General features: G+C 39.5%; 1 protein-coding gene across 5 annotated transcripts in view; it reads right to left on the reverse strand.

Annotated features, from left to right (window-relative positions):
• The window catches only part of eif2ak2 (eukaryotic translation initiation factor 2-alpha kinase 2), a 47,144-nt gene extending 36,178 nt beyond the window's left edge, over window positions 1–10,966 (reverse strand). For 3 of the 5 annotated variants that reach the window (XM_036126029.1, XM_036126026.1, XM_036126027.1), the window contains exons 1-8: window positions 10,728–10,966; window positions 8,578–8,707; window positions 8,351–8,493; window positions 8,143–8,266; window positions 4,954–5,012; window positions 3,639–3,788; window positions 3,392–3,524; window positions 3,249–3,325 (exon numbers count right to left, since the gene is read on the reverse strand). In XM_036126029.1, the coding sequence (XP_035981922.1) occupies window positions 3,249–3,325; window positions 3,392–3,524; window positions 3,639–3,788; window positions 4,954–5,012; window positions 8,143–8,266; window positions 8,351–8,493; window positions 8,578–8,707; window positions 10,728–10,846 (935 nt within the window). In that variant the 5' untranslated portion in view covers window positions 10,847–10,966. Of the gene's footprint in view, window positions 1–681; window positions 732–3,073; window positions 3,159–3,248; window positions 3,326–3,391; window positions 3,525–3,638; window positions 3,789–4,953; window positions 5,013–8,142; window positions 8,267–8,350; window positions 8,494–8,577; window positions 8,708–10,727 lie in introns of all 5 variants that reach the window. The other 2 variants (XM_036126031.1, XM_036126030.1) reach the window with 1 other exon arrangement.
• Between the last annotated feature and the right edge of the window lie 943 nt (window positions 10,967–11,909).

Below are 11,909 nucleotides of genomic sequence, written 5' to 3' on the forward strand. Positions count from 1 at the left end.
AGATTTATTGATGTCATCCAAAAACAACCATAGATACAGTATTTGAATTAAGTCTTTACCACTATAAAAATTTTTAACTTCAGTCAAAAGTCTGAACCAGTGTATATAGATGAACAAATATTGTTTGAAGGGACAAAACTGGTACCCATCATTTATCAGAAGTGGGACATTCTTGAAGTCAAAGTTAGTCACATGCAGTTAGCATGCAGTTAGCATACCAATGCTGCTCGATTCAGAAAGCAGCAGAAATGTAAACAATGGTCTTACAGAGACATGACAGGGTATACCGCATATAACTAATGTTTACCTACTGGTAAAGTGTTGCATTCAGGTTTTAGATGTTGCAAACTTTGCACTTGAATGAGCAATGCTCTTAGTAGTTTACTAGCCTTTTCTATAATCTGTAGCATTAGTGCCCTTTATTTTACAGTTTTCGAAGACAGACAGGAAGCAAAGAGAGAAAACAGGCCCTTAATGGCCCAGGCTGAGAGTCAAACCTAGGGGAGGTGCATCCCTTTCTACCCCTGTGCTCCCTGGTGGCCCAAACAGCATCTCTGCTAGCCAGCAGCATGGGCCACTAGCTGCTGAAGTAAGCTAGTGACTGCTCGTTAGTTCTCCACACGTCTCCACAAGAACAAAACCACACAAGACAAAGTGCTCTATCCTTTAAACAAGACTTACTGTGACATGGGCGATGATGCATTTTCTCCAGATACAGCTGGTCTGTCAATCTAAAATCCACAATAGATTAAATCAGATATTTTTACCTTAAACTTGATAAGAAATGTGTAGCGTTTTCTTATTAGAAATTTCAGCCGCAATTTCTTTTAGAACCTCATTATTCACTATTTACTCCCAGTACTACACTACAATGTACCTGTACACAACTACAGGTAGCAAAGCCATCAACAATCCAGACGACTGTCCACTGTGGCTCTACGCTCTTTCAGGAGGAGTGAATGCTGCTTGTCAAGACTTAATGCAACCTGCTGGGTTTCCTTAGAGAGGAAATTTGTTGACCAATCTGTATTGTTTGATTTAATTTGACTTTGTAAAGTGCCTTGAGATGACATGGTTTGTGAATTGGCGTTATATAAATAAAATGTAATTACCGTATTTTTTGGACTAAAAGTCTATTTTTTTTTTCATAGTTTGGCCCATCCTGCAACTTATAATCAGGTGTGACTTATATATTACTTTTAAATGGTAAATCATACTGACCAACATGAACCAAGTAGTAAACATTACCGTCTATAGCCACAAGAGGGTGCTCTAGGCCAGTGTACTATGTGCTGCTCTTGCACCACTTAAAATTTATTTAAACATTAACTTATAAACAACAAAAACTGAGCACATGTACATATGTTGTTTCGCTGTTTCAATATGCATTCACGCAGCGCTGCATGATGCAGCTCAAAGGATACAGACCGCAACAGAACCCAGTTATTGGGCTGTCCGCAAAGCTAATTACAGCTAGCGCTAGCTTACAGATCTGTTGTCCAGGTGGGTTACAACTTCGCTGATATACGTCAGCTTTATGTTGTTCTGAACCATCCGTGTCATAATGTTAGCTTAGCTTGTAGCACCGTTACGCTCACGGTCTAATTTTAGCGTAATTAGATCGAAATGCTCTGAAAAGAACTTTCCTGTTTGGATTTAATTTACCCTAGTCAACCTTCCAGGTATGTTGCATATTATTCAGCTGATTGCGGATGCAGCTGTGCAATTAAATAAATTGCTTTAACAGGTTAAATGTCAGTTTTTAGTCTTGGATTGTGTGAAATACATTCTTAAATAAATGCAACTTCTATTCCGGTGCGACTTATAGTCTGAAAAATACGCAGCAGGTGGGGACACTTGCTTCCAGGGTTATTTTTACTGTACTTCTTCAGATCATGCATTTATGGAGGTGTGGAAAGAATAACAAACATTGATGAAATAAGTTCACATTTAAAGTTTGAATTAAGGAGTGCATGGGACCCAGCAAATATTGAAGAAGGTGCTCTGGTCAGATGATGCCAGAAGTATATTTTTTGTTCCGCGGGTGTAGGAAAGATGGCATTAAGCTTTTACATTGAGCTAAATACAGGGAAAATGTAGAAGTAATCCTGTTAGAGGCTACAAAAAACTCCAGAGGAGGTTCACCCTAGAGCAGAGTAGCGACTCTGAACATGCAGCCAGAGCTCCAGGTTTATATTAAAGCATGCCCAGTGAACGTTGGAGATAGGCACCAGCAACCCCTGCGACCCCTTGAGGGATTAAGCGGGTCAGAAAATGGATGGAGGGATGGATATTCAAAATGGCCACACCTAATTTCAATTTTAGTTAAAATTTTTATTGTTAAAAAGAATTTAAAATACTTTATCCAACCCATTGTGTTGGTCTGTCAATTAAAATCCACCCAAAATGCATTGCCCTTTGAGGTTGTAGGGATTATGAATACTTTTGACAGGCATGTACACTCACCAGTACTTTAGGGCTCCAGACTATTATGCCCGATTTTAAAATTCAAGCTTGTTGTCATTCTACAGACATTTATACCTAGCAATTAGGAATGGGCGATGCAAACTTTAAATTTTATCATGATATATTGTGGTACTATTGTAAAAATGATAAAAGTGATGATAAAATACTATTTACAGCTTCTTGCTGTCTTTTTTAAGTCACTGATGGCTGTGACTGCATGGCACATTAATTATCCCACACAGTCACTGCAGGTACATTTTTGAATTTACTGATGTTTATGACTGAACTAAAGGAACCAAAAGTGCAAAAAAAATTTAAAAATTACAATACTAGCAGTTTTGGGGGGTTTCAGAGAAAGCCAATTGGAATTTATTGTTCTCCTTGGGAAAGCCAAATTTTTATCATGATAAAAAACGTTTCACAATAACGATAAAACAATACGATAAATGCCCATCCCTCGTAGCAGAAAGGACACATTTTTTAATCAGACTTTAAACATGTCCTGGCTTGGTCTTATCATGTAATTTAATGGACTGTTTTAAGTTATCATACAGAAAGAAGACTGATGCTTTAGCTCTTCCACTTTCTTAAGTACGGTGGCACAAACCTTGGGATCCGAGGGTTTGGAGGAATCAATAAATATTATCGAGTCACCCGTATCCATGTTCTGTGATGATGACTCAGCTGACTCGCTGAAAGAGACACAAGTATGTCCACATGAGTCTAGTTATAGTACGCAGCTCCACAGTCTATTAGGCTACTTTTGTCAGGGAGAGCCTTACATGTGATGGACTGATTGGGCTGATTGTGATGATGATGATGCTCCTTCATCTTCAGAGGTTGTTGATCTGACAGACACCTGAAAGGTAAAGGAAGAGTGAAGAACGTTCTAACCCTAACCCAGAGAAATCAGAACATCTTCTACCTTGCTGTCGAAATCCGACTGTTCCTGAAGCTCGGACCATGCCAGCTGAGCTGCCCTCTGTTTAGCCTCCTTAGTAGTGTTACCCTCAGCAACAGAGAATTCCTTTGTGCCAATTTTTACTCTGTAGGAAAATCTGCATTAAAGACAAAAGGATCTTGTTATTTGCATGTATGTTTAGTTTGGTATCATTCAAAAGTTTCAGGAGTGTAGTCACAGCCGAAACTGTTCCAGCTGAATAGATTCTTACTGAGGGGCGTGAGCAGGTCCTTTTTTTTCTACTGGTATATATGTAGAAATGCTATTTGTCTTCTGGCAGTAGTGGTTGATAATCCCAATGTAGTTTGTCTGCTGAAAGCTGGTGTCTTGTGAGTTTAAACTCAGGTTGTTTAGGTTGACACTGTGACAGAGGGACAATATTTCAAATTTGTGACAACCTTAAAAAAAAACAGCAATCAGATAAAAATCTACTCTTCTAAGCATTGAGATACCGACACAACGATTCAGAGGTGATTAACAAACATCCAGCCTATATTATCTGAATGTCTATTTAGATAACCTAAAATCAGAGGAACGCAATGAGTGGAACTCCGATGCGCTCAAGGGTGCCACCAGAACAGAGTATGGCCAACACATAAAAGACTCAAAATTAGAGGGATGAGGAATACCAGCACCTTGTGCACATCGGAGGAAATAATTGAAAACGAGCCGTGTTATATACAGGCTGTAATATTATGAACAACTAGAAGCGTCCATACATTATCAATACCCTGCTATCCTTGCAGGGTCTGTAGGGGAGGATTGTTGGTGCCTATCTCCAGTGATAATTGGGAGATAGAAGGAATACACCCTGGACAGATTGCCAGTCCATCACAAGTCAACACAAAGCAATTCAGAGTCCTGTTTTTGGACTGTGAGCGGAAGCTGGAGTACCCGGAGAGAACCCACACATAACCAGGGAGTACATAACAACTCCATGCAGAAAGACTTCAGAATGGGATTCAAACCCAGGACCTTCTTGCTGCAAGGCAACAATGCTACCAACAGTCCTAGAGTGCCAAAACAGACGAGGAACGTTTCCACCCCAAGGAGGAGAAACAGCTGATGAATCCCATGACCATCAGTCAAAGGACTATTGAGCCAATGTTATCAAAACTCCCTCCTAACTCAAAAAACTTTTGGGCATCTGATCAGGATTCCTTCTGGAAGCCTCCTTTTAGGGGATTTCCAGGCTCGTCCCACTGGGAGGAGACCCCAGGGAAGGTCCAGAAATCGCTGGAGGGACTACATATCCCATCTGGCCTGGGAACAACTTGGGGTCCCCAGAATGAGCAAGAGGATGTCGCTGGGGGCAGTGATGTCTGGGTTTCCCTCCTAAACCTGCTGCTTTTTTTCATATATACATATTGGTGGTACTGAATTTTTTATGTAACGTTTTGTTTTATTCAAGTTTTTTTCTAAGGTATTTATTCTAATCGATTTATAATTTCATAATCGCTTCCTGAATCAACATGCCCAAAGATTCCCACCCCCGTTAAACAATTCACTCACACTGATTTACTCACCTGACATCAATCAAGTTTTTACTTAACATCTGATTTTGCTGAACTGGAGAATCTCCAACCTTTAAACAAAAAAAAGATAGTTGACAAAAAGGAATACACCCTGCTAAATAAATCTGGGGTTATTCAAACAAAATCCTAAGGTACAGAAATTCAGGTGCAGGTATACAATAGTGTAACTTTCCGAAAGAAGAGCAAAGCAATGTAAAAAGCAGCATTTGCTTAATCTGCTATAATACTTTCAAGCTGTATAGATATTTTTAGAAGAAAACAACAGAGAAATGCAAAGTGAGTTAATGGTGCCATAGATTGACAGGAGTTCTATTAAAGAGTGGATTTGTTTTATGCATGTCAAATACTGCTTGTTAAACTAATTCATCCTCTGCTAGTTAACAACTCGGTCAGCTTTTTATAATGTATCTTCCTGATTTAATATTAAGTGCATTTGTTACCTTTGGGCTTTGTTTAGGAACCGTCTCTTGCTCTTAAAACTTATTTAGGATCTGTGGTGTCTCTGCATTTGGGGCCAGTGGGGCAAGGCCCCACCAGATGTCACTGTGGGATTTTATGGTCAGGATCGTTCTTTATAGAGTAATGTTGTAAAAAAAAAAAAAAAAAAAAGGAAAAAAAAAAGACAGATTCCCTTAACAATAAAATTCTGTTACATTTACATTCTGCCAGATGGTGTGCGACCATCTAGGCGAGGCAAATTTATTGTATAGCACGCTTCAGTACAAGGACAATGCAAAATCCTTTACATTAAAACATTGGAAAAATAAAAACAGTTGGAATAAAATGTAAGAAATTTTTAATTAGGAGGATTGAAACTAAAAGCAAATATTAATCTAGTGTCGGTTGTCCTTGGTAGCTCATTGGATTTATGTGAATCTTATCTGTTCAATAAATAAACAAATGAGATTTTATTTATAATTGTATGTATAAAAACGTAATTACATTGAGCTTATATAAAGTGTGTTGGTTTATGCAAATGTATCTGTTTAATTTAAAATTGATCAAAGTCAGGTTGTATGCATCACAAAAAAATGTGTTGCTGCTGATAGATGTTGAGATTTTGTGCCCCACTTAACTTATCATTCTGAAGAAGCCACTTTTTAGGATTTAGGGGGAAAAAAACAACAGGATGTTTTTCTTAACAAATATTTAATAAGAGGTGGTAAACATCTCTTGACCTTTGACCGATGGACTAAAATAGAGAAAAACCGAACGAGAAACTCAGTTCCTGCTGTTTCGTTGGGACAGCAATGGGGAGAAACTCGTCCTCTGTGGAACTAAGTTTGCAGTCTAACTTCTGCACAACCAGCCGCTGAAGTAAAGAATGCCGAAACTGCTTTGATTATTCTTCTCAGCTGTTGCAGGTAAGCTTACGCGGGACGCCGCGGAGCGTCTCCTATCCTCAACAGGCAAAGCTGAGACAAAAGTTGAGCTGAACTTCCCGTTGTAATCGGCCAACCCTACCCCGACCACGTTTCAGCTAGCCGCAGAGCCGCTAGCCTGCTGCTGAAATAACCAACGTTTTCCTGGACCACTGCTCCCCCTGTGGATGGCCAAAGTGAACCAAACTCAAACGAGGCACCGACAGGTTTGGCAGAGAAATAAACAGGGAAAGTTAAATGGTTATTTTGAAGGTTTGTGTGATGTGTGTACATTGTGTTTTTTTTTTTCTTACACAGGGAGCTAACCAATGTCGCTCCCACTAGCATTTTGATACCATGTTATTGCCGATGTGATTCAAGTGTGTTTTTATGGTTATAACCAGTGTTATCTGCACAAGAGTTTTATACACTGATGGGATATTGATATTTGCGTTATCCAGTGTACTCATTACGACTAAGATAAAGCTGATACTTTTTAAAGTTAGCGCCAAAGGCCCGCTAGCCTAAATGCTATTAGCTTCCGGTAACACCTGTCTATCCGGATACAACTACGGATTATTTCAAACATAAAGTTTGTTTCGTTTCGCTTCACCATCGTTCGATAGTGCTATGAGCATTATAACTGCATTAATATGGACTATTAATGACGATTTAAAGGTGTTTTGTTTAATTTTAGGATTAGCCAATTTTAGCTACCGATCGTCCCTAGCCTCCCGGAGGTATAATTGCATTAATAAAATCAAGCGTCCCTAAAGTTTACTGATGTTTACTGAGAAAATCCTTCAATAAAATGTTATTTTATCAGATAATGTTTTGTTCAACTCAGGATTTGCATTGTGAATGGGTTGAAACACATAACAAATGTTCTGAATTAGTTAAACTAACTTAAGCTCATTCCATGTTCTTTAAGATTAACTTTGGTTCTTTGACTCAGATCTGCATGCTGCTGCTAATGATCAACCACTTTGTTTTGTCTTTTGAAGTGTACATAGTTCCCTATCTTAGCTTCTTTTTATCTTCATTTTGCTTAGTAGTTTTAGTTAAATTTCACTAGCCTAATAGAGAGGATTTGTTGATCGACATATAGTGTTAATTCAGATAAACAGCATTATATAGTGAAGTTCTCTGGATCTTCATTTTATTTCTGTTAATAAATTCTTGAACTTGAAGAGAAGTTGTCACTCATTTATTCTATGTGTGTGCAGAGTTTGCTGTTAAAAGATCGCCAGTACTCGAATCATTCTTTTCAGCTATTGTCCTGATATTAGCTCTAGAGCTGATATTCACCGGACAATACCTAACAGACAGAGAGTTATTTATTAAAGATTAAGTAACTTTAAACAGTGTATAATTGCACAACAACGCTCAGGCCTTCTGGGCTCCAAAAAGCCTCCAGATCCTGTTTATGTGACCCGACCTCCGAGCCTTTTGACTTTTGTTCGGTTGTTAACTGACCTCTGCCTCCACGTGTATGACCCTCATCCATCCCTCAGATTCTGGAGTAGCTACTCTTTGCCAATCTGCCGGACACCGCAGCAGTGAGTTGCTACCTACTAAACTACGTAATAAAGAGTTTCTTGATTTCCTACACTGACTTCTTACTGGAGGATTGACGAACAAATATGATACCATCTCCAGTTCAGATCCTGAGAAGGTTAGTGGCCTTTCCTCTGAGTCTTTCTGTATTTCTTGACTCTTAAAAACACAGCTAAAATGCAACTAAAACACAGCATTCAAATGAAACCAATGCCATGATGGCTGCATGTAAATTTCAAACCTGAACTGTATCACCACTTACCTCTGCAGATTGATCAGCATGTAACATGTCATACACCAGCTTGGCAGCTTCCTCTTTTGCTTCTCTCTTTGTTTTTCCAGAGACTTCTGGGTATTCCTTTTCGCCAACTATAAACTTGCAAAATCTAATTAGACAGTTGCATGGTTACTAATTTCAACCGGTAAATTTGCAGCATAGATTAAAAAGTGCACGGATGTGGCAGACGTACTGAGTGGTATTCTGGGGTCCGGGCCGTGCTGTCTCCACTGGTTTTACAGTCACCCTGTTTCTTTGACCGTACTGATTAAGCCAACATATGTAGTTGATAGCAGGTTGACTTGTAGGTGAAAAAGCTTCTGCTGAACTTTCTGCCTGTCAAGACAACAATTCGTAGCCATTTAGGGACCTAAATGATTGTTTTGAATTTTCTAAGACAGTTTTGATTGGCAGCCTTACTGTGTCCTGATGTTGGTCCCCAGTCAGACATTTCAGAGCGTTTTGGGCTGCGATCAGCTTGGCATCCTGCTTTCTCTTTCCCGAACCACAGGGGTAGGGTTTCTTGTCTAGGACAACTCTCATAGTGAATCTTTAAAAAAGGATTGTCAAAGTTTAGTCAAAACATATTTCTCCTTTTGTGTGTACACTACCATTTTGATCCTTTAGATGGCAGCATTGTTCAAAATACAAATTTTGGCCTCACTCATGGCATTTTACACATATTTGCTCAAACTGTGAGAGGATACAGCGCCCCACAAAACCAGTGAATCCTCTTAATCCTCCAATATTCAGTTAAGTTACAATCACTAACTTTAGGTGGTCTAACTGGGATTTTAAGTAAGTTTTAAGTAAGAGACCAAGACAGCGTAATTAATTATTGTGAAGTGGAAAACAGGATATATTGTGCATGCTAGATTCTCTGACTTTTTATGAATACAAATCTGTTATTACAGTTGCAAGCCCTGGGTACGCCTCTATCAGCTTTATACATCTAGAAGCTGCAAACAGGAAAACAGGATTAAATTGGAGGTAACTGAACTCTAAAAAGCAAACATTGTGCGGAAGCGCAGTTTCCTCCGATTTAAGTCTGATTGCTGTTGCTGTGATCCGGATAACTGGGAATTTGCAAAGGCAAGCTGAGTATGTTTCCTTTTCAGGATAGCTCAGGCTCCTTCAGAATTGATGGGCAAGCACCTGTGAACATCAGTTTCCAAGTTTTGCCACAGCCATTTAGGTCTGGCCTTTGACTAGGCCATTTTAACCCACCTGTCTGCTTTGATCTAAACCATTTCACTGTAACTTGGGCTGCATCTTTCGACAGATTGTTCTGCTGAAAGCTGAAACTCCACCCCATCTGCTCTCACCGGCTTCCCCATTCCTGCAAACTTTAAACACTACTTTTTATGGCTTTTGATGCCACTCGTTTATAATAGCTTAATGTATTGAGAGCACTACTTATTAATGTTTGTCCGGTTGATAGATTGTCTCACCTGACCTTTGGATTCCTGCAGCTCCTCCAGAGCTACTTTGGGCCACCTGGGCACGCCTCTTATTTCTGTCGGTTCATGTTGACGACCATATTTTGGTGACTTTTCAGCTCTGCCACAATCCTAACTTGCTGTTCAACCCAATTTAACATGTTTGTGTATTTTGTCCCTTTGTCTTAATGATGCTGTTTGTTCTCTAACATTCCTCTGAGGCTTTCACAGCACAGTTGAATTTATACCAGGATGAAATTACACACAGATAAGTGCTTTTTACTAATTAAGTAAGCAACAAGGGCACTTGTCCAAGATTTTATTTAGGTGTAGTAGATTAAAAAGGGGTTAAATACACGTGTACGCCCCATTTCTCAGATTTTCATTGGTGAAAACATTTGCTAACCATGTATTGCTTTCCTTCCACCTCACAATTATGTACCACTTTGTTGGTTCTTCACATCAAGTACAATACACTGCAGGTTGTACCTGTAAATTCACTTTTTCTCCGGAGCACCTGAAACCTCCGCTGACTTTATGTTTTGGTCCTCCTTAATCCTGGGTTCAAATTTGAAGTCTTCTTTTATGAGCTCACCTGGAATATGAAGCTACCTTTTCCAGGTGAGCTCATCAAGCTGCTTCATGTGACTGCACAACATGACAGGAAGCAGCAGGGGCTTAGATACTGCATAGGATTTGAGGGATTTAACTCATGTTGTATATTTAATCTAATCCAATATAATAATAATATAAAAAAAAAAAAAAAAAAAGATTGCTCGTTTCCGACTGCTCACCAGTGGGTGTTACCTTGATTAAACTAGAGATCGCAATAAAGGTCTGTAGTGTTGATAGTTTAGTTTATGACTATTTTTCATATGATAAGACAGGTTAATATAACACATTTACAAAAAAAAGACAAAAAAAGTTTTATGTCAGAATCGGTATTATGACATCATAATATGTTATAACAGCCATTATTGTAATTTCCAGTATTATAATAACTTAGATTGAGCTCTGATCATCTACCCCACCAAACTGCAGTAAGCTGCAGACGGGCTTTTATGGACGGGCCCTGTGACTCCACAAAATGCTGATTAATCCTCCCTCCCTTGGAAGAAAAATAAGACTCACTCTTTATTATGGTCGTCTCCCTTACAGCCAACGTCTTCATAACGCAGCGACAGTCGGTGTTTTTGCGCATAGTTGTTGAGTTGGGAAATGGCGTTTCCAGCCTCTATGGAGTCCATCATACCCAGCACACCGCGGTATGGGCTCGGTCTGGCTTCTCTCTGGCCCCTGCGTCCGTCTTTATCTAAGCTCCGTTTCGATTCAGCTCAGCTCACTTCTCTAAGTTTCGGTTCTGTCATCCAGCTACGTGGAGAGAGCCGATCTGAAACTGATCATGACAGCTTCCGGTAAAAACAGGTCGTAAAAATTACGCAATTTCTTTCTTTCTTTCTTTCTTTATTTATTTATATATATTTTTTTTTCCAGTGTCCTGTTTAGCAATATGGCAATAGGAATTGATATCTCAATGCCAGATAGAGCTAGACAGATTTTGCTTTTACAAGTGGAGCAAACAGCTTTCGCCATAGTGCTCCACTTGATTTATGCTTGTAAATAGCTTTATTATGATTCCTGCAAGGAGAATTTCAAATTATATGGACATGACAATGGGAGAGTAAAGGAAGAACAAAAAGTGAAAGAAAAGAAAAAAAGAGTAGAGGTGAAAGAAAGAGGAGATAAAAGGAAGAGAATGATAAAACGTCCTCTGTCTGCTCCATCACCTGGAAAGAGACACAAAAAGAACAGCACAACCAACAGACATAAAGCAACAGATACACTCGAATAACACCTAGATGCCATTGCTAAATCATATATATTATTATGTAAGCTGACATGTGAAATGTGATATTTGAAAAAAGAAAGTGAAAAAACATAAATAAATAAATAAATAAATTATAAGATTACTGTATATAAGTGAACACTTAATACCTGGGACCCAGCACCTGTGGGAGATGTGAAAGTGCACTAGTTTAGGTGAAGATTATCCAGAAATAGCTTGATAGTGATTGTGGAGCACCGGAAGACGACACGAACCAGGACCGGGACAGGGGGCCGGACACAAGCCCACCAGAACGTCAACCCCCCCCCCCCCCCCCCCCCCCCCCCCCCCCCCCACCCGTGGATTTAATCCCTCCCCAACACTAACGTTCAAACAACTCACCATACATTCGACAGTAGACATCCAGGCTGGGTAGATCCCTACTCCCCCTCCTTTCCCCCTCCCCCCACTGGCAGAGTGCCTATCCA

This window comes from Fundulus heteroclitus, chromosome 22, assembly GCF_011125445.2.
Source record: "Fundulus heteroclitus isolate FHET01 chromosome 22, MU-UCD_Fhet_4.1, whole genome shotgun sequence".
Taxonomy (NCBI): Eukaryota; Metazoa; Chordata; class Actinopteri; order Cyprinodontiformes; family Fundulidae; genus Fundulus; species Fundulus heteroclitus.